A 22,213-nucleotide genomic window follows, 5' to 3' on the forward strand; every position below is an offset into this window, starting at 1 on the left:
GTTCTCAGTAGATCCGATAGAAATCCTCTGGAGTCGAGCAAATACCTCTTCTAGGGACGGAAGAGCTGATCCCCCTAATATCTGAGCCCGTACTAGTTCATATTCAGGCTTTAGTCCCACAAAAATCTAGTCACATCAAGCTGCTCTCTTTGTTGTTGCTGAATCTTGACATCAGAAGTGAGAGGATGATAGACATTCAACTCATTACGTATGTTCCTCATGTTGGCATGGTACTCCTCAAGACTCTGATTGCCCTGTTGCAGGTTAAAGTACTCTTGATAAAGCTGATAAACTCTGGTTGTATTTTCCTGCCCCGAATACAATTTCTTTGCTTGGTCCCACACATCTTTGGCAGTATTAAGGAACATGAAGTTCACACTAATCCTGGGTTCCATACTGTTCCACAACCATGTGATGGTATGAGCATCCTCTTGCTCCCAGTCTTCATACTCGTGAGAGTCAGAGGAGGGTTTCTCCTCTCTGATGTGTTTTACCTTCTTCTTTGCCTTCAGAAAGACTTCAACAGATTTAGCCCAAGGCACATAATTCTCTCCATTTAACTTAATGGAGGTCATCTGAACATCCAGGTAGTCTGTAGGCACCATCACACTAGGTTTATAATCATTATCGTCTCCCATTATGTTATCACTGATTCTGCACACTTGCTGAATTCTATTATCACTGAGATCTGCACACTACACACCACTAGGTCACACTTGTCACACTGATTGCAGCACTAATTGTTGTTGGAATGTGTGCTCTTTACACCACAAACCCTAGATCACACCTGTCACACTGATTTCAGCACTTGTTGCTAAAAAGTGTGCTCACACCACAAACCCTACTCCTACAACTACCTGAAATCTCACCACTATATGATCATATCTCTTCCTTCAAAATGCACAAAGAAACCAGCATAAACCCTAGTACTTACTGGCCAAAACCCTTAGCATATGGTCTGAAACACACCTCCTATTTAATCCATAACAGATATCATGCACTGAAATCTCTTACCTTATCGCTGAAGTAACACCCATACGAGCATGAAAGCAGTCCACACACAACAGCTGCTGCACACACAACAGCCACTGCCCACACAGTTCGGTCCTCTATTCTTCCTCTACTAGGAGAGGGCGATCTCAGAAATCACAGCAACCGACCACATACGACCTGACTGGAGGCATAGAGACCTCCAAGGGAAGAGGGCGAACACTCATTTTCAGCCCTTTCCTTTATCTCCAATTGAACACAGAAAAAAAAGAGGAAAACCCTAGATAGGGTGCGTAGAGAATGAACCCTAGGCAAGCAGAAATCTAGGCAGATTTAACCTTGCTCTGATACCATGATAGAATTCAGGTCTGCCTTAGAGTTCGGCCTGACTGAGTTCAATAATGTAGACAATAGAAGATCAAGACTGTAATCAGTCTTGAATCCTAATAGGTTTTAGGTTTGCAAAACAGAAGAAAAAGAGGGAGAAAGGAGAGAGAATAGAAGAGAAACAAGAGAACACAAGTTGTTGAAAGGAGGGACAGATTTTTACTGATTTGCCGCCGCCACTCTCTTAATATTTATAGGTTATGTTTAGTACATAATGGAAAGGACACATCTCCCCTTGGTACTTACATAATAAATAAAGTAAATAAAAGCTGAAATAAATAACAGCTGAATTAACAAACTGACTCAAACTGACACTACTATAACTAAAACAAATAACTACACTGCTGTCCTATGAACACAATGGGGACCACTGTAGTGGGGCCCACATCAGTGTTCTCTACACTCCCCCTCAAGTTGGGAGTAGATATCTATCATGCCCAACTTGGATAGGTCTATCTCTAACTTCTTCCTTGGTACAGCCTTGGTGAGGATATCCGCGAGCTGCATATTAGATGTGATGTACGGAAGACACGCTTCTTGTGATGTGACTCTTTCTTGCACAAAATGTCGATCAACTTCGATATGTTTAGTTCTGTCATGCTGCACTGGGTTGTGGGCTATATTAATAGTTGCCTGATTATCACAATACAACATTAAGGGCTTTTCATAGTCAATACCCAACTCTTCAAGTAGTGACCTCAGCCATAAGATTTCAGCCACTCTATTGGCCATTGACCTGTATTCTGTTTCAGCACTGGAGCGGGAAACAACACTCTGTTTCTTACTCCTCCAAGAGACAAGGTTACCTCCCACCAGGGCACAATGTCCAGAGGTAGACCTTCTGTCATCAATACTTCCAGCCCAATCGGCATCTATATAGACTTCCACCCTCATGTGATTACTGTTCTTGAACAATATACCTCTACCCGGGCATCTCTTCAAGTATGCTAATATTCTCTCTGCCGCAAGAAGATGAGAAGTTCTAGGGGAGTGCATGTACTGGCTAACAACACTAACTGCATAGCTGATATCCGGCCGAGTGAGGCAGAGATATAGAAGCTTTCCAACCAACCGTTGGAACATTACTTTGTCTTCAAGAGGCTCCCCACCCTCTGCACTAATCTTGTGATTTTGTTCGATGGGTATATCAGTTGGCTTAACACCCAACTTTCTAGTTTCCGCCAACAGATCTAGAACATATTTTCTCTAAGAGATAAAAATCCCCTGCTTGGATCTAGCAACCTCAATACCCAAAAAGTACCGTAGTGCACCAAGATCTTTCACCTCAAACTCTTGATGAAGGAGCTATTTGAGGGACTCAATCTCATGACTGTCATTTCCTGTCACCACAATATCATCAACATATACTGCTAGTAGTGTCAGAGAGGACTCCACCCTCTTGATGAATAGTGTATGATCTGACTGGGCCTGGACATAACCAAACCTTCCAAGGGCTAATCTAAACCTATCAAACCAGGCTCTAGGTGACTGCTTCAAACCATACAATGCCTTGTTCAGTCGGCAAACCTTCTTAACTGTCTCTGTATCATAGAATCCAGGAGGCAACTGCATGTAAACCTCTTCTTGCAAGTCTCCATTCAGAAAGGCATTTTTAACATCCATCTGAAACAGGGGCCAAGAATGATTTGTTGCAAGGGATAACAAAACTCGGATGGTGGTCATCTTGGCTACTGGGGCAAAGGTCTCCAAATAGTCTATACCATAAGTCTGAGTGAACCCCTTTGCAACAAGCCGAGCTTTGTACCTTTCAATAGAGCCATCAGCATTATGCTTCACAGTGAACACCCATCTGCATCCCACCAGTTTCTTTCCTTTTGGTGGGTCAACCAGTGCCCAAGTATTATTCTTCAACAGGGCATCCATTTCGATTTGCATTGCATCTTTCCATTCTGGAACTGATAAGGCTTCTTGCACTGTTCTTGGAATAGGGACATCGGCAATGGAAGTGAGATGGGACCGGTAAGATGGTGATAGACGATCATAGGATAAGAACTGTGAGTTGCTGTGAGCTGTAGAAGTGGTGCAATGTCGTTTCCCCTTGTGAATGGCAATAGGGAGATCAAGGTCATCCACAGGAGGGGAAGTGGCAACAGTGAGAGGTATCTCAGTAGGCTCTGGATCTGGAGCCGCAGAAGGAACTGGAGCTGGCCGGGACTGCCGAAGACTAGGATCAACTTGCCTGCATCGTCTGTGATAGACTCTCAACTCCGGATCCCTCTGACCACCCTCACCACTACAATCTTCATTATCCAGTGGAATAGGTAAAGGAACAGCCCCACTTCCACTCTCACTACTCTCCCCCTGAGGAAAGAAACTCAAAATAGCCCCACTCTCACTGCTCTCCCCTTGAGGAGAAACCCTAGGATAATAGGGTGTCTCCTCAAAGAAGGTGACATCCATGGAGACAAACCGTTTCCCTGAAACCGGATCATAGCAGCAATAACCCTTTTGAGTTTGTGCATAACCAAGGAAAATGCATTTGGAGGCCTTAGGTTCAAACTTGGAATGATGAGGCCCGAGAAGCTGAACGAAACAAGTACAACCAAAGGTTTTAAGGGGAACAATGAACAACTCCTCGTCTGGGTATAGAAGGGAAAAGGGGGTTCTCATATCAAGGACCCGGGAAGGAACTCGATTAATGAGATAAACTGCCGTGAGGATAGCATCACCCCAGAAGCGAATAGGTACATTGGAGGTAAACATAATGTTTCTAGCCACCTCCAAGATGTTAGAATGTTAGAGTGATGTTTGGTTGATAAGAGTTCTTATTAGCCCATTCTTATGTTTAACTTATCTTGTAACTGGGCTTGTGTTAATGGGCCTAATCCTGTTTAATGATTTAAGTCATCTGGGTGTCCCATCACTAATCAGGGGCATCCCAGTAATTTCTTGTACCTTGTACTATATTCATCTATAAATAAAGGACTGGTCGACTGGATAGTACAGTTCGACATTCTCTTCAGTTCTGTGGTTCTCTTCTCTTCCTTGCTACTTCGAGTATAGCTCTTCAGATTACATGGTATCAGAGCATTAGCTCCTTCCTGGTTTCAACAGGCGCACTCTTTTCTCTTGCTGTCTTTTCATCTTCTCTCTTCCTTTTCTGGGTTGCTGCAGTGAAGACCTAGGAGTGTAAGAGAGTAAAGCAAGTTCGAACCTAGGGTTTCTCTTGGTTGTAGGACTCAAGGGAAGTAAGACCCAGAAGTAGATGTCCTACTAGATTATCTCCAGCAAATAGTAGCTATTGGGCTACTAAGAGAGGTCTGTATAGGACAGACCTAGTTGAGGACTGATTTCAGCAGTCCTAGCACTAGCCGAAAGGGGGAGAGCTTCCTCTACAGTTGCAGCTTCGTGCTCCAGCAAGACTTGGGCAGAACTGTGGTAACTTCAGTTACAGATTCTCTTCAGGTCGGTTATCAGTCCTACTTTGTGAACTTCAGTTACTAGCACTGTGAACTGGTTCAGTTACTTCGACCAGTCCTAAACAGCACTGCACAGTACCCGAACTGTGAACACTTCTACCAGCACTGTGAACACTGTGACCACTTCGGCCAGTCCTAAACAGAACCACCTACAACACTGTGAACAACTCTTGGACTGAAGTTGGGATGTCCTCACTATCCGGTGAAGTTTCCTCTAGAGATAACAGACCTGTTACAAGGTCCTCAAACTTGGAAAACCCTAATCTGCACAGCTTGCAGATTACAAGTGTGCTGCTAGATAAGTATAACTTCAGAGAGTGGTCTGTCTCAGCAATGTTGTTCATTACCTCTCGTGAGCTCACAGGCTATTTGGATGGAGACAAGAAACAACCAGAAATTGGCAGTCCTGAATACACCGTGTGGCGCAAGGAAAATGCCACAGTCATGTCTTGGTTGCTGGCCTCTATGACTCCTAGGGTGGCCAGAACTGTTCATCACTTCCCCACAGCTTCTAAAATTTGGGAGAAAGTATCTAAGACATATGGCCAGAAAAAGAACAATGCTAGAATCTACAGGCTGAACCAAGACATTGCAGCCCTAAGGCAAGGAGACATGTCCGTGGCAACCTACTTTGCAACACTGGAAGGCCTCTGGGAAGAGCTTGACCACCATTTGATTTTGGATTGGGAAAATGCTAATGATAAGGGAAGGCATGATAAGCAGATTGAGGAGGGCAGAGCCTTCAAGTTTCTGGCGGGTCTTGACCCTATATATGAAGGTATAAGGTCACAGATTCTAGGGAGAGATGAATTACCTAAGCTTCACCATGTCTACTACCTGGTGAGGAATGAAGAAGTAAGGAGAAAGGAGATGCAAGTTGACTCCCAGACACAGTCAACAGAACTACCTGGAGAACATTCAGCCTTAGTCTCCACTAAGGGGAATAGATTTTCAGACAAGAAGTCCCTCAAGTGTACACATTGTGGTGGTGAGAAACACACAAAGGAGAAATGTTGGGTCCTGTACCCTCATCTGAAGCCAGGTGCTCTGAGAAAGGACAAAAGGCAACATAAGGGCCACACAGCAAATGGGAATCTTGCCACCAACAACAGTAGTGACAACTCACAGAGTATTCAGACAATGTCATCTTCCACCGCAAGGCAGGCTGCCGACTCCTCTGGACCAAGTACTTTGGGCTTCACAGCTAGTGAGGTAGAGGTTCTCAGTCGGGCATTAGCCCGTATGAAGAACAATTCTTTAGCTTCCACCTCTCTTGCCAAATCAGGTACAACCTCTGCATTTAGTGCATCTAGTTCCATTAATTCTACCTCTTGGGTGATTGATTCCGGAGCCACTGACCATATGACACATATGTCCTCCTTATTCTCCACATATCATTTGTTGTCTGGCCAGGATAAGATGAGAGTAGCTGATGGGTCCCTCTCCACCATCTCTGGAAAGGGGGTGGTTGACCTAAGCAAGGATCTCTCTCTTAAATCAGTCCTACATGTTCCTAGTCTTACCTCAAATATGTTGTCTGTTTCAAAGCTTACAAAAAACTTGAACTGCAGTATAACTTTCTTTCCTTCTCATTGTGTCTTCCAGGACAGATTGACGAGGAGAACGATTGGGAGTGGTCATGAGTATGGGGGCCTCTACTATTTTGATGAAGATGTCAGCTCAGCCTTGCAACCTTCTACTACTAGCCCGGAAAGTGTGGAGTCAATAGCTAGGCTGCACTTGTGGCATGCTAGGCTAGGTCATTTGTCCTTTTCTTCCTTAGCAATGTTGTTTCCCGAATTATGTAAGGGCATTCCGAGTCAGAGTTTAATTTGTGATGTGTGTCAAATGTCAAAACAATGTAGATCAATGTATCCAATTTCTAGTAATGAATTTCAAGCCCCTTTTGATTTGGTTCATTCTGATGTTTGGGGTCCTTCACCCATTGTTTCCATTGATGGCTTCCGTTACTTTATCAGTTTTATTGACCATTATTCTCGGTGCACTTGGATTTATTTGTTGAAAGGACGTGAAGAAGTTCCCCGGATAACTATGATGTTTTGCAAGATGGTTGAAACACAATTTGATAAAAAGATCAAGCAATTCCGTTCAGACAATGCAGCTGAATACTTTGAAAGATCCCTGAACTCATTCATGGAAGATGCAGGCATGTTACATTAATCATCATGTGCTTACACCCCTCAGCAAAATGGGGTTGCTGAGCGCAAGAACAGACATCTATTGGATACAGCTCGAGCCCTTCTTTTCCAACACAATGTGCCCAAGCAATATTGGTCTCAAGCTGTTCTCACTGCATCATACCTGATAAATCGGATGCCATCTAAGGTACTGGGTATGAAGACCCCTTTCTCTGTTTTGTGTCCCACTCTTCCAGAATTTCCTCTTTTCCCGCGGGTTTTTGGTTGTACATGCTTCATACATGTGAAGGATCCAAAGAAGACCAAGCTGGATCCTAAGGCTACAAAGGGAATATTCTTGGGGTACTCTCCTACGCAGAAGGGGTATAAGTGTTATGATCCTGTCTCCAAGAAAAAATATGTCACTAGGGATGTAGTCTTTTTTGAGTCTCAACCCTATTTCCAGTCTTCTCAGAATCCTCTTCAGGGGGAGAGTAGTGGGTTGGAAGAGGATTCTCATTCTCCCTTCTTTTTTGTTCCCATTTCATCACCTTCCACTACTACTAGTTGTAACATTCCGGGTCAACCTAGTGAGACTTCCACTGTGCCAGTTGCTTCTCCAGATTCGGCTGATGCTTCTGAAGGTTCCAGTAAACAAGAGAAAGAGATACTTACATACAGTAGAAGGAAGAAGGCCCCTCAACCTCATGATTGCAACCAGATGAACTCAGATCAATCTGTCTCTGCAATCCAAGGTAATTTTGATTCACTCAATTCAGATTTGGATCTTCCTATTACTCTTCGTAAGCCTGTTCGTTCTTGTACCACTCGGCATCCCATAGCCGATTATGTTTCTTACTCACACTTATCCCCTGCCTATCATTCCTTTGTGTCTGCTCTTTCCTCTGTATGTGTCCCTTCCAGGTATTCAGAGGTGACATCCGATCCAAGGTGGAAAGAAGCCATGAATGAGGAGATGAAAGCCCTAATGAAAGCAAGGACATGGGAATTGGTGGACCTGCCAGAAGGGAAAGGCACTGTTGGGTGCAAGTGGGTATTCACAGTAAAGCACAGGGAAGATGGGTCAATTGAGAGGTACAAGGCTAGACTTGTGGCAAAGGGATTTACACAAAAGGAAGGAATTGACTACAAGGAAACCTTTGCCCCAGTAGCAAAGCTCAACACAATCAGGGTTCTACTGTCACTAGCAGCAAAATTCTCTTGGGAACTTCATTAGTTGGATGTGAAGAATGCCTTCCTAAATGGTGATCTTCATGAAGAGATATTCATGGAACCCCCACCTGGATATGATGTTGGAAAGAAGGTATGTAAACTAAGGAAAGCATTATATGGTTTGAAGCAATCTCCCCGGGCATGGTTTGAGAGACTTTGTTTGGCCATGAAGAAAGTAGGGTACACTCAGAGCAGTGCAGATCATACATTGTTTACAAGGAGACAGGATGACAAACTTACAGCACTCATTGTGTATGTGGATGATATGGTGATTACTGGAAATGATGTGAAAGAGATGAAGAGGCTGAAGGAGTTCTTAGCTTCAGAATTTGAGATCAAATACCTGGGAAATCTGAGATACTTTCTTGGAATTGAAGTTGCTAGATCAAGAGAAGGAATCTACATATGTCAAAGAAAGTATGTGCTAGATCTCCTAGAGGAAACAGACATGATGGGGTGCAGGCCAGCAGACACTCTAATAGAACCAAGCCATGGATTACAAGAATCAATGGGCGAGGAATACTGTGATAAGGAAAGGTACCAAAAGTTGGTAGGAAAACTGTTATACTTATCCCTTACTCGGCCAGACATTGCCTATGCAGTGCATGTTGTCAGTCAATTCATGCACTCACCAAAGGCCCCTCATATGAGAGCAGTGGAAAGAATCCTCAGATACTTGAAGACTTGCCCAGGGAAAGGAATTCTATTCAGAAAAAACAGCAGACTTGAAATTGAAGCCTACACTGATGCTGATTGGGCTGGGTCCGTTGGAGACAGAAAATCAACCTCAAGTTACTGTACATTCTTGGGAGGAAACCTAGTCACATGGCGTAGTAAGAAGCAGAATGTTGTGGCTAGATCAAGTGCAGAAGCAGAATACCGGGCTATAGCACACGGGGTTGCTGAACTCTTATGGCTCAGGACTCTCCTTAATGAGCTTGGTATCAATATTGAGGGTCCTCTCAAGCTGTATTGTGATAATAAAGCTGTTATCAACATTGCCAACAATCCTGTGCAGCATGACAGGACAAAACATATTGAAATTGATCGACACTTTGTCAGAGAGAGAATTATTTCAGGAGAACTTTGTGTGTTATACTCCATCAGAGATGCAGATTGCAGATGTATTAACTAAAGGGCTGGCATCAACGAAGTTCAGGGACATACTTGGCAAGCTAAACATGATTGATATTCATGCTTAGCTTGAGGGGGAGTGTTAGAATGTTAGAGTCATCTGGGTGTCCCATCACTAATCAGGGGCATCCCAGTAGTTTCTTGTACCTTGTACTATATTCATCTATAAATAATGGACTGGTCGACTGGATAGTACAGTTCGACATTCTCTTCAGTTCTGTGGTTCTCTTCTCTTCCTTGCTACTTTGAGTATAGCTCTTCAAATTACACACACAAGATATGCCTATTCTTCCTTTCGGCAATGCCATTCTGCTGTGGTGTATAAGGGCAAGTGCTCTGGTGAATAACTCCATGGCTAAGAAGGTAGGAGGTCAATGGCTGAGCAAAGTATTCCTTTGCATTATCAGATCTAAGGACTTTGATTTTGGTCCCAAACTGAGTGGGAACCATCTGATGGAAATTTTGGGTCAGAGCAGGAACCTCATCCCGAGAACGCATAAGATAGACCCAAGAAAACCGGGTATGGTCATCAACAAACAGTAGAAAATATCTGTACCCACCCATAGAAGAGATATGATATGGCCCCCAAACATCAGTATGCACAATATCAAAAGAGGAATTACTCCTTTTATTACTTAAAGAATAAGAGGTTCTACAATGTTTGGCAAACTCACAACTCTCACACCTCAACTTTGATAACTCAACAGACTCAAATAAAGCAGGAAACAGACTCTTCAAAGACTTAAAAGATAAATGACCTAATCGGTTATGCCAAAGCATAACCGAATTCACAGACTGGGAAACAAAAGACTTCTTATCCACTGACTCCTCCCGACGAGAACTCTCTCCAAGCAGATAGATCCCGTTCGTCTCACGGCCAGTCCCAATCACCTTCCTCGTCTCCAAATCCTGAAAAACACATCGGTCAGGGAAAAAGGTTACTGAACAGTTCATGTGTTTGGTAATACTACTAACTGAAAGTAGGTTAGTATCAAGCTTAGGAACATGCAAGACAGAAGATAAAGAGATAGTATCCGATAGCTTGATGTCCCCCTTGCCTGAAATGGCAACAAGAGAGCCATCAGCAATGGATACTCTATCTCGGCCAGAGGACAAGTAGAAGTGAACAAAGATGGCAAGCTACTCATATAGTCAGATGCACCTGAATCTATTACCCAGTAGTGATCAGTATTACCTGGAGCTGACGCATGGTAAGCTAAGACTCGAGTACTTGAATGTGCAAATGCAGATGTGGCAGGAGCTAATGGTGACTGAGATGGCTGAGCTGAACTCCCAACTTCCTTTTTCAACAGTATGAGGGCAACCCGAACAGCAGCTAAAGTCTCTAGGGATGTGCCTGATGAGGATGTTGAATCAGTGTTCACTGCCATATGAGCATTACCTTTCTTATTTCTTAGTTTTGCTGGGACCAAGTGAGGGTGTAGCTTTCAACAAGTATCTTTTGTGTGCTTGGGTTTCTTGCAATGTTCACATACCGGATCCCATTTATTTTCCTTCTTCCGGTCCCTTTCTGAGTCACCCCCTGGCTTGGGTTTAACAGCTGTCAAGGCTGGGAAAGAGGGCTAAGGCTGCATCATGACTTTCCTCCTAGTCTCTTCACTATGCATCAGGGAGTATGCTTGAGAGAGGGTCACACTATCTCTTGTCAATATCTGTTGTTGCACAATGTCATATTCTGAATTCAAACCAGCCAGAAACTCAAATACCCTATTCGTCTCGACTTGCTTTCTGTGAGTCTGTGCTTCTTTGGGACTCTCCCACTCAAGGGTCTCTAGATGGTCAATCTCATGCCACAAAGATTTCAAGGTAGAGAAGTAGACAGAAACTGACTTCTCTCCTTGTTTAAGGCTATTCACCTCACACTTCAGTTCATAGGCTCTGGCAACATTAAGGGGTTGGGAATAGGTTTCTTTCACAACATCCCATATCTCTTTGGCTGTCTTTTCCCACAAATAATTTCGGCTGATATGTGGCTGCATAGAATTACACAGCCATGCCATAACCAAATAGTTCTCTTGAACCCACTTGGTGTATGTTGGGTCCTCCTTGGAAGGTTCTTTCACATCTCCCAAGAGGTAACCCAGTTTTCCCCTTCCTCCAATAGCCATCATGGCTGATTGCGCCCACTCCAAATAATTTGACCCATCAAATCTCATAGTTGTAATCTGAAACCCGGTTTCAGATACACTACCATAATTGTGGTTTCCAAAACTACTTTCTCCCTGACCCTTAAACTCCATCTTTGATCAAGATTCAGTGGCTACAAACTGTTAGAGCAACTATACCAGAAAACAGAGTCAAACAAGCAAGTATGAAATCTGATCCGAAACCAACACAAATCTGATATGATCCGATCTGAAATCAACCCAAATCTGATCTGAAATCAATCGCCTATCACAATATATATGCAATAAATCAACTCAAATCTGATCTGAAATCAATCGGCATGCATAGTACAGGCAGCCTATCAATCTGAAATGTTATTTTCTGAAATCACTATTGTGGGGCCCACTACTGCGTGAGCAAAATTAGGGTTTCAACTGTAGGTCTGAAGTAAGTGCTCAGCTGCACTCTCCAAGCAATCCGCACAAGTGGGACTTGTCGTAGGGCAATATGAAACCCTAAAAACTAATCACCTTTGAAGAGGGGGGTTCAGCCCACTAGTCAAACCCTAGAAAGAAACTTAAACACAGTTCGGCAAGCCAAACCCTAGAACAAACTTGAACACAGTTTGGCCCCTCTTTCTAGATAGGTCCAACCTATCTCGACTGATTGCAGTCTCTGAAACTCAGTAAAAAAAACTTACTTATGTACTTCGGTTTACTGTCTTCTAGGGTTACCTGAACCCTAACCTTCGCTGCCTCTTCCTAATTACCAACTCTCTGCAAGCCGTGGCAAGTCTTCAACTGCTGTGAACCTCTCCTGGTAATCTCCAAGATTCAGCCACCGAAAAACTTCTTCAAAGCTTCCAGCCCTAGCTAGTCCTCATGTGGTCGGCTGGACTAGATACACATGAGAAGCCCTAGATAGGCTCTGATACCAAGTAGAAGATCAAGACTGTAATCAGTCTTGAATCCTAATGGGTTTTAGGTTTGCAAAACAGAAGAAAAAGAGGGAGAAAGGAGAGAGAATAGAAGAGAAACAAGAGAACACAAGTTGTTGAAAGGAGGGACAGATTCTTGCTGATCTGCCGCCGCCACTCTCTTAATATTTATAGGTTATGTTTAGTACATAATGGAAAGGACACATCTGCCCTTGGTACTTACATAATAAATAAAGTAAATAAAAGCTGAAATAAATAACAACTGAATTAACAAACTGACTCAAATTGACACTACTATAACTGAAACAAATAACTACACTGCTGTCCTACGAACATAGTGGGGACCACTGCAGTGGGGCCCACATCAGTGTTCTCTACATAGAAGAAGAAAAGGTGATAGAGAGAGAGAGAAGAGAGAATTCCGGTTCGAACTGAAAGAGTCAACTTGACTTCTCACAGTCGGCCAATAAGTATTTATATTATTATTAAAACATGACTGAAAAGACCTATGTGCCCTTAAGTTAAGAGCACATGTTCCAACACAACATTACAGATCAGCAACATTAATCAAGGTATAAAGACAGAAATACCCCTACGCTAACAGATACTATAGCTCTAACCTCTCTCAAAGAGTGTCAGAATCTCCAGGGGTTATCACTACTGTCAGCAAGTTGTTTACCATTTGTCTCTGCCCCATCTTCACATGCTAAACTCCTAAAAAGGTAGTATACCATGGCTGTTGTAATAACATAGTTTTCAAGGCACCGGAGTGAGGCTAGGCAACAGGGGAGCACCTTATCAGTTATCACCTAGTCACTGCCTAGGCAATGGATTTTTTTTTAAATAAAAACCATGAACCCTAGGGTAATTTACTAGGTTCCTTAGAAACCAACAAACATCTTTTGCTAGTATTATCTATAATTTTCATAGAAAAGTATAAATTTCATATTAAAACATAGAAGATCAATATATTCATGAGAACAAAAAAAAGGAAGAAAAAAAAAACTTAGAAAATATAGGGGCTCAGCCTTGTTTTTGGCCTAGAAAAGAAGGAAAAATTCAATATTTAAGTTCTTTCTTGATTATTGGTTCAGGTTTTGAAGTCTTCGAGGGTTCAAAACAGCATACACCACTGTGTGTGTTGATTGAATCCTAACAAATAGGAAAATAATAAAAAAAAAAAGACAGCATACACCTTCTTGCATAGGCATCACATCACCTTGACAACCATGTTCAACAATGATTTTATTTTGGCCATGAGAAAGTTGTCTGTGAAAATAGGGTCTGAGTGGGCCATAAGATCCTTCTTGATGCATACCTGAAAGTGTTTCTTATCCCCAATGGTCCTGGGTTTTTAAGGAGCAGCCCAATTTTAGTTGGAAAATAGCCTGACTACATAGATGAGTTTATTATGTGTAACCACTCCTGTATCATGTCGTCTACATAGGACTCTTGTAGACCTCTATAGTGTGCAATTGATAAAAAAAATCTCTATAGTGAACAGCTGATGGGCTACTCTATTGGTATTAACATCTATCAACTCATCAGTCAACTGCCCTTTTTCCTGGAGAAAAATCTGCACTTCTTTTCTTCCATATCCATTTAAAAAGAAAGAGAAAAATAGACGGGGAAAATCTGGGATTAGGAAGGGGGTGAGGAAATTTTTTGTGCAGAGGAAGAGTAAGGGGACGGAGGTGGGGGGAGTCATGTAGTATGGGGGAGCAGAACGAAGCTGTCATCTTGAAATTTCTGAGGCCTGAAGGAGGAGAGGAGAGCGCGGATTAGGATTTTGATCAGAACACATATTCCGGAGGTGGCCTTATTACAGGAAAACAAATTAGAAGCTTTTGACATGGAGGTGGCCTCTGTTGAAAGCTTGTTTCAAGCTGGGTCTTGATTCTTCCAGAATTTGAGCAGTTTAACAGTGTAGATCTAGTAGAAATTTTTTGGGGTGTTCTTGAGTTCCCAGTCTTAATGTAATCTTATTTTCTTAGTATTCAGACTTCAGCTGTTTGGGTGTTATCTTGACACCCAACACATTTGTATCTTTCTTTTCTTTTTAATAAAATTTTCTTCTTTACTCTTCAAAAAAAAAAAAAGAATATTCCTGCCTGGGCAAAAACATTTTGTGCTATGAAGCAGAACTACATGTGCGCTTGATTTTGTGAATGCTCAGACAGCTTTCTGTCTTGAGGCAGGCTGTAGATGCAGAGGATCTCCAGAGGGGAGATTATACAATTGCTGATGTTATTCTTCCTTTGCCTGGGTAAGATCAATCTACAACTTCTATGGTTCATAAGCTTGTCAGATGTTATTTTGAGAATTAAACTTAATTTGTTCCCCTCCTCCTGGTAGTTCAAGAGTACTCTATCCAACACATGATATTGCTCAAGTTTACCATGATTTGGCAAAGAAGGTACAATGATTATTTTCTTCATTATCACTAAATTCTGTAATGCATGCATGTATGTGTTGCTGTGTGTGCACTGTGCATGTATGTGTTGCATGGTAGTTCTTTCCCACTGATTTTTTTTTCTCATTCTGTTGTTTAATAAACGTTCACAACTATAAATATTTAATAGATTTGAAATTGTACTTGTATCACAATTGAGCAGGTTGTGATGTGGCTGTGTTGTCTGGGTAATATCACTGTTTGCATCCTGAATAAAATAAATTAATTTAGGCCTCATTTGTTTGCAGAAGCTTCATTTGCATCAATGCAAAGGTATGGATATACTAATTCTGATAAACAATTTTTTTTGAAAAAGGTAATGCAAAGTAATGTATTAAGAATCACTATAAACCCTTGCACAATGTGCCGACAAAAAAAAAAAACTTGTACTATGAGATTCTGTACATTAGATCACAGGGTGTGAATAAAAAAAAGTCTATAGACAAAAAGGATTGGTTGAAATCCCCACTGGTAATCATGCTAGCAGATAGCGAGTTTCTGATCAGATCAAAAGCAGAATTTATTACGGATTCCACTGAGCTCTTCTTGATCTTAAAATGCTGAGCATTTCTTTCCATCCAAGTAGCCCAGAAAATGGCTAGAGAAATCATTGCCAAAACTGACCTACCTTTCCTGCTCATATTTTGAATGTGCCACCTGCCAAGAAGTTCACCAACAGAATTAGGATAGAAACCTTTCCACTGAATTGCACTCTGAAAACGAGTCCACAATCTGCTAGTGAATTTACAGTGAATGAACAAGTGTCTAGTAGATTTGAGCTGCTCTTCACAAAGGACACAATCAATGGTGTCCAATGTGAATCCCCTTCTCAATAAGTATTCTTTAGTTTGGCATTTGTCCAGCACCCACCAACCAAGTAAAATACTTGACCTTCAAGGGGGCCACAGTGCCCCAAATCTCCTTGTAAGGTGTTGAAGATTAATTAGTTTATGATGTTTTTCTAAGTAGACGTTTTATGCTAGTTGTTAGATAGGAGGTGGGGACCACAATAGTTATGTGAGTCCAAATTTTATTATGTTTTTGAGTGTTATATATGCTGTTTTATGTTTTGCTGCCCTATAAGGGCATAGTTGTTTTTGTACTGTTCTATTATTTTAGTATAAATGATAAGTGAAGGGGGCATCCAGATTATTGCTCTCTTTTCTTTTCAACTTCTCTTCTTCTCTTCTTCTCCTTCTCTCTTCAAGAAACTACTTTTCTTTTATATTTTTAAATTCAGTAGATTTCTACTTTGTATCAGAGCATCGGCTAGGGTTTCTTGAAGCATTCTCATGCAGCCCTAGATCAGCCAACTGCATGAAGTAGTAAAGGGCTGATCGCTCTGCTATAGATTGCCCAGTTCTTGGAGTTTTTGGTGGGATCTAGACATTAGGAACCTATGATGTTAGATCTCTTTTGAGTGAGATTGGGGTGAAAGCAGAGGAACCTATGATGTTATACTGTGACAATCAGGCTACAATCAATATTGCCCACAATCAAATTCAGCATGATAGGACAAAACACATTGAAGCTGATAGACACTTTATAAGAGAAAGGGTAACAATTGGGGAAGTTTGTTTTCCTTATGTCTCTTCAGAGTTGCAGCTGGCTGATGTTCTCACTAAAGGGGTGCCAAAGAACAAGCTTGAACATGATCTACGCAAGTTGGGAATGTGTGACATTTACTCCCAACTTGAGGGGGAGTGTTGAAGATTAATTAGTTTTGTGATGTTTTTCTGAGTAGATGTTTTATGTTAGTTGTTAGATAGGAGGTGGGGACCACAGTAGTTATGTGAGTCCAAATTTTATTATGTTTTTGAGTGTTATATATGCTGTTTTATGTTTTGCCGCCCTATAAGGGCATAGTTGTCTTTGTACTGTTCTATTATTTTAGTATAAATAATAAGTGAAGGGGGCAGCCAGATTATTGCACTCTTTTCTTTTCAACTTCTCTTCTTCTCTTCTTCTCCTTCTCTCTTTCTTCTCTCTTCAAGAAACTACTTTTCTTTTATATTTTTTAATTCAGCAGATTTCTACTTAAGGAAAAGATCCTGAGTCTCCTTCGGATAACTTCTTGTAGAAAGGTTTTACTGAAAACTTACTGGAGCTGTGCCATTTCCAAATTCTAGAGTCCCTTTGCAAAACATCACAATTCTGATTCTCAATCAAAGACAGTAGGTCAAAGATTTTCCCCAATTCTCTATCATTGAAATTTCTCCAAAAAGAAACAGGATTCCACACAGGAGTGTCTCCGACAAAACTATATTAGTGTGCAACTATTGCATCCTTGTTGCAAGCTAACATGAAAAGCTCAAGATATAACTCTTTTAATAATCATTGTTGCATGCTAATTCTGATATACTTTTATTTTAGCTCTTACTTTTTTGTGCTTAAAGTGCAGATGAGGTAAACAAAATGTTGGGACCTGCCCAATGCACACACACAGAAAGAGAGAAAACAGGAATTCTATGTTATTCTTCTCTTCCCATTGCTTATTCTTATATCATTGACAAAATTGGTAACAGATTACAGGATACAGAAACAGAAGCAGATGACAACAGATTGCAGTTAGGAAGCTTGACAACTTGCACCAGTTGGTTGAGTTTCTTGCTGATGTGGCCGCCTTCTAGAATGATACCTCCTTGTAAGGGAGGCTTCTGAAGTTGATCAATTGAATCCTTGTTCGGTGTCCTAACAACTCCCCAGCCCTTCCCATAAAACCAAAGCCTCATGGATGGAATGACGACCTGACTTAATCCAACACTCTGTGGGTGTAGCAGAACTTCACCGCCATCTGTGAACTGCAACATCACTGTATAATAGGATCGTCGGCCCAATAGATTTCTTGACAACAGATACGTGGAAGACAGGGTGGACCCTTGTAGAGGCTGAAAAATCCAGTTGATCTGCCACTGTACCCACCCATTCTAGAACTTGAAATGGGCCATAGTAACATGGTGAAAGCTTATGCCGCTTCTGCTGGACCACTGAGTGTTGATGATAGGCTGCAATTTCAGTTAGACAAAGTCCCCTACATTGAATTCAACAACACAGTGCTTCCACTGCTGCAACTGAAATTGGCTGAGGGTCTTAAGAATGTTGTCTCTGGTGATAAGGACGTGATCAATTGCTGCAACTGCAGACGATCTTGCCTCATAGGGTAGGATAGAAGGCGGGTCCTGACCATACAATGCCTTGAACCGAGTCATTCCCACCAATGAGTGAAAGGAGCTATTGTACCAAAATTCTGCCTAGTGCAACCATTGAGCCCATTGCTTAGGATAGTCCCCCACATAGCACACTGTAAGTAGGTTTCAATACATCAATTCCCTTTCATAGGTGGACTGGGAAGAAGCCTGATTCCCCATAGCTTTACTAAAGTATGCTATGGACTATTCATCTTGTAATAGGACAGCTCCAAGCCCTGCACCGGAGGCTCATACTCTAACACAAAGTGTTTAGTGAAATCTTGAAGCCGAAGTGTGGGTGGGGTGGAGAGGGCCATCTTCAGATTGTCGAGTGCCTGTTATGCCTGATCCATCCATGTAAACTTGTCTTTTTAAGGAGTTGCATTAAGGGCATAGCTAGGAGACCATACTTGTGTATGAAGTGCTTGTAATAGCCCGTAAGGCCCAAGAATCCATGAAGACCTTTCTTTAATGGACTTGGGTTGGGCCATTCTTGAATGCTACGGAACTTGTCTAGGTCAGCCACAACCCTACCTTGACCCACTAAGTGACCTGAATACCGCACTTGTGTCTTCCCAAAGATGCACTTGGAGGCTTTAGCATATAGCTGGTTATGCCAAGGGATGGCTAAGGTGGTGTCCAAAATGCTTCAGATGGATATTCATAGTGTCCATCATGGGTCTTGAAGGCTGTTTTTGGAATATCATCGAGATAAACCCTTATCTGATGATATCCTAAATGCAAGTCCAATCTAGAGAAGATGGCAGCCCCGTAAAGCTCATCTAACAGTTCTTCAATTAATGGGATTGGAAAATGGTCTTCAACCTTTATTTGATTCAAATCCTTCCACACAAAAACATCGCATACCATCCTTCTTTTTGACCAACAAGACGGGTGAAGAATAGGGACTATGATGAGTTACCGCTCACCTCTGAAGCCCCTTCAAGGGTGGCTTAACCTCCTGAAATAGAAGATGGGAGGGAAAGGGGAGAAGGTAGGAAGAAGATGACACAGAGAGAGAGATGAAAGGGATATTCATTCATGCGACTTATTACATGATCAGGGCCTTATATAGCTGGCCTACATGTATGCAATCATGAAGAGAATATCTTCTGGTGGTAGTGTAACCAACTCTGGGAGGCTCTATTGTGTGTCACGCTAGCCTCTCTGGCTTCTAGTGAAATGCTGCTCGGTGGTGGCCTGCTCCACACCTATAGTTGGGTTCGGAGGGAGTGTTTGGGTCCCAACAATTCTTCCCCCCTTAGCATTGACCTTGCCCTCAAGGTCTAGGTTTGGAAACCTCTCATTCAGCCTATGATAAGGTTCCCAAGTGGCATCATTTGGAGGAAGCCCAGCCCATTCTACCTTGGCTTCTGGCACAACCTGACCACCTCGTCGAACCCAACGGAAATCCACAATTCTGACAGGCTCCGTGTCAATGTCCCCTTCTTCAATGAATTGGGGTAAGTTGGGTGAGACATGTGTATGATTTCCCACCACCTTCTTAAGAAGTGAGATGTGAAACACCAGATGAAGCTTTGAGGTTGCAGGGAGGTCCAATCGATAAGCAACAAGGCCCACTCTCTCCAGAACCTTATAAGGCCCATAATACTTGGGTGCTAGCTTGTGCCAAGCCCATCTTACCACAAAGATCTGGTGGTAAGGTTGGAGCTTAAGGTAAACGAAGTCACCCACCTGAAATTCTAACAGGCGGTGGTGAGTGTCATAGCGGGCTTTCATTCACTGTTGGGCTTTTGTCAAGTTGGACTTAAGCAATCTAAGAATCTCGTCTCTCGCAAGTAGACATGTTTCTACTTCTACCACCTTAGATGACCCATACTCATAAGGTAATATGGGAGGAGGTTCTCTGCCATAAAGAGCCTTGAAGGGTGTCATTCCAGCAGTCGATTGATAAGTCGAATTGTACCAGTATTCTGCCCATGGAAGCCAATGAGCCCATTGTTGGGGCTTTTCCCCTACGAAACATCTAAGGTAGGCTTCCAAGCAACGATTAAGAACTTTAGTCTGCCCATCAGTCTGCAGGTGATAACTCGTGGAGGGGTGCAGTTGGGTTCCTTGCAACCGAAAATATTCCTTCCAGAATGAACTCAGGAAAGCAGGGTCCCGATTTGAGACAATGGATCTTGGGGTTCCATGCAACTTGGCGACGTCACGGATGAAGATGTCAGCCACCATTGCTGCGGTGTAAGGGTGAGGTAATGTAGAGAAATGGTTGTACTTAGTGAGACGGTCAACCACTACCATGATAATCTCCTTTCTTGTAGAATGACGAAGACCCGTGATGAAGTCCATGGAAAGGTCTTCCCACACTTGATTTGGAATCTTGAGAGGTTATAGAAGGCCAACGGGAGACTATGACGAGTATTTCTGCTGTTGGCAGGTTTGGCATTTGGATACATATTATAATACATCCTTACGCATTCCTACCCAATGATAGTGGCTGTTGAGACTCTTTATGGTCCGTAGCACCCCTAAGTGCCCTCCCAAGGTGGAGTCATGAAACAACCTTAGCAGTTCAGCTTTGTGGGTCGAATTCTGGGCAACAACAAACCGACCCCTAAAGAAAAGATCAGGCCCCGCAACTTGGTAACCAGCAACTTGTGAAGGGTCTCGCCTTCACTTATCTCTAATGACCTGCAACTGCGGATCAGACCTGGCTTCTTGCCATATAGCTTCAAACAAAGGGAAGCTGGGCTGAGAGCAGGTCGGATGGGCTAACTCTTCTATTTGTGACAAGGCATCAACTACTCTGTTTGTGGGCCCTGGCTTATATTCTATGAGGTAGTCAAAGCCCATCAGTTTACTAAGACACTTTTGCTACTCCGGGGTGTGCACCCTTTGCTCTGCTATGTACTTCAAACTTCGTTGGTCTGTCCAAATAACAAATTGGTGTCCCAATAGGTATGCACGCCACTTTTGCACTCCCATTACCACAACCATCATTTCTTTGACATAAGTGGACTGACTTTGGTGAGTTGCTGAGAGAGCCTTGCTGAAATAAGCAATGGGCTGCCCTTTATGCATCAAGACGGCCCCTACTCCTACACCCGACGCATCACATTCTATTTCAAAGGGCTGAGAGAAGTCTGGAAGAGTGAGGACTGGAGGGCTGGAAACTGTTGTCTTCAAGTCGTCAAAAACCCGTTGGGCTTTATCAATCCAACTGAAGGAATCCTTCTTTAATAGATGTGTTAGAGGGGCGGCCATAAGCCCATACCCCTTAGTGAAGTGCCTATAATATCCGGTAAGCCCATTACCTGACCTGCTGCAACCACATGGCCTAAGTACTGAATTTGTCCTTGTCCAAAGGAACACTTTGCCATTTTGGCATGTAACTAGTGCCCCTGTAGAGTTGTGAGCGTGAGTTTCAGATGTTCCATATGTGTGTCCCAATACTTGCTGTACACTAGAATATCATCGAAAAACACCAGAATAAATCGCCTTAGAAATGGCATGAAGATGTCATTCATGAGGGCTTGAGAGGTGGAGGGGGCGTTCAAGTCCAAAAGGCATAACCAAGAACTCATAATGGCCATTGTGGGTCCTAAAGGTCGTCTTGTGGATGTCAGCCTGGCGGACCCGAATATGATGATACCCGAACCACAGGTCTAATTTGGAGAACACTCGCGCCTCTCCTAACTCATCCAATAGTTCGTCAATGAGGGGTATAGGAAACTTGTCCTTCATAGTAATCTGATTTAAGGCCCGGTAATCTACACAAAAGCACCAACTACCATCCTTCTTCTTTACTAAGATTACAGGAGATGAAAAATTGCTGGTTCTGGTCTGTATATGCCCTTTTTCCAATGTTTCTCTCACTGCCTTCTCAATTTCCAGCTTCTGAAAGTAAGGGTATCTATATGGCCTCATATTGGCCGGATTAGAATCGGGTAAGAGAGGTATCTGATGATCATGAGCCCAGGGTGGAGGTAATTGGTTCGGCTCCTCGAATACATCGCCAAACTGATCGATTATTGACCGTAAGGCCCTGTATTGGGGTTCTGTGGGGTGAACACAACCCTGGTTGTCCAGAATTGGGACTGTGGGCCGAATGCCTAAGTGCATAAATATGGGTTGGCCAACATCCTTGGAGTCCCGTATCATGGAGGCTAAAGTGTCACTTTGTGGACCAAGGGGCCGCACCCGTTGTAAATGACAAGATGGGC

At 42.7% G+C, this 22,213-nt stretch overlaps 1 protein-coding gene across 4 annotated transcripts in view; it reads left to right on the forward strand.

Moving 5' to 3' along the window:
- The window catches only part of LOC148848061 (multisubstrate pseudouridine synthase 7-like), a 53,054-nt gene that overhangs the window by 18,217 nt on the left and 12,624 nt on the right, over positions 1-22,213 (forward strand). For 2 of the 4 annotated variants that reach the window (XR_016101199.1, XM_088951776.1), the window contains exons 15-16: positions 14,585-14,652; positions 14,742-14,802. Coding sequence is in view for 2 of the 4 variants with exons in the window: in XM_088951776.1 (XP_088807902.1) it covers positions 14,585-14,652; positions 14,742-14,802 (129 nt within the window). In the remaining 2 variants the exon portion in view is untranslated. The other 2 variants (XR_016101200.1, XM_088951777.1) reach the window with 2 other exon arrangements.

This window comes from Nelumbo lutea, chromosome 6 (genome assembly GCF_056320005.1).
Source record: "Nelumbo lutea isolate HS-2025 chromosome 6, American lotus-T2T, whole genome shotgun sequence".
Lineage (NCBI taxonomy): Eukaryota > Viridiplantae > Streptophyta > Magnoliopsida > Proteales > Nelumbonaceae > Nelumbo > Nelumbo lutea.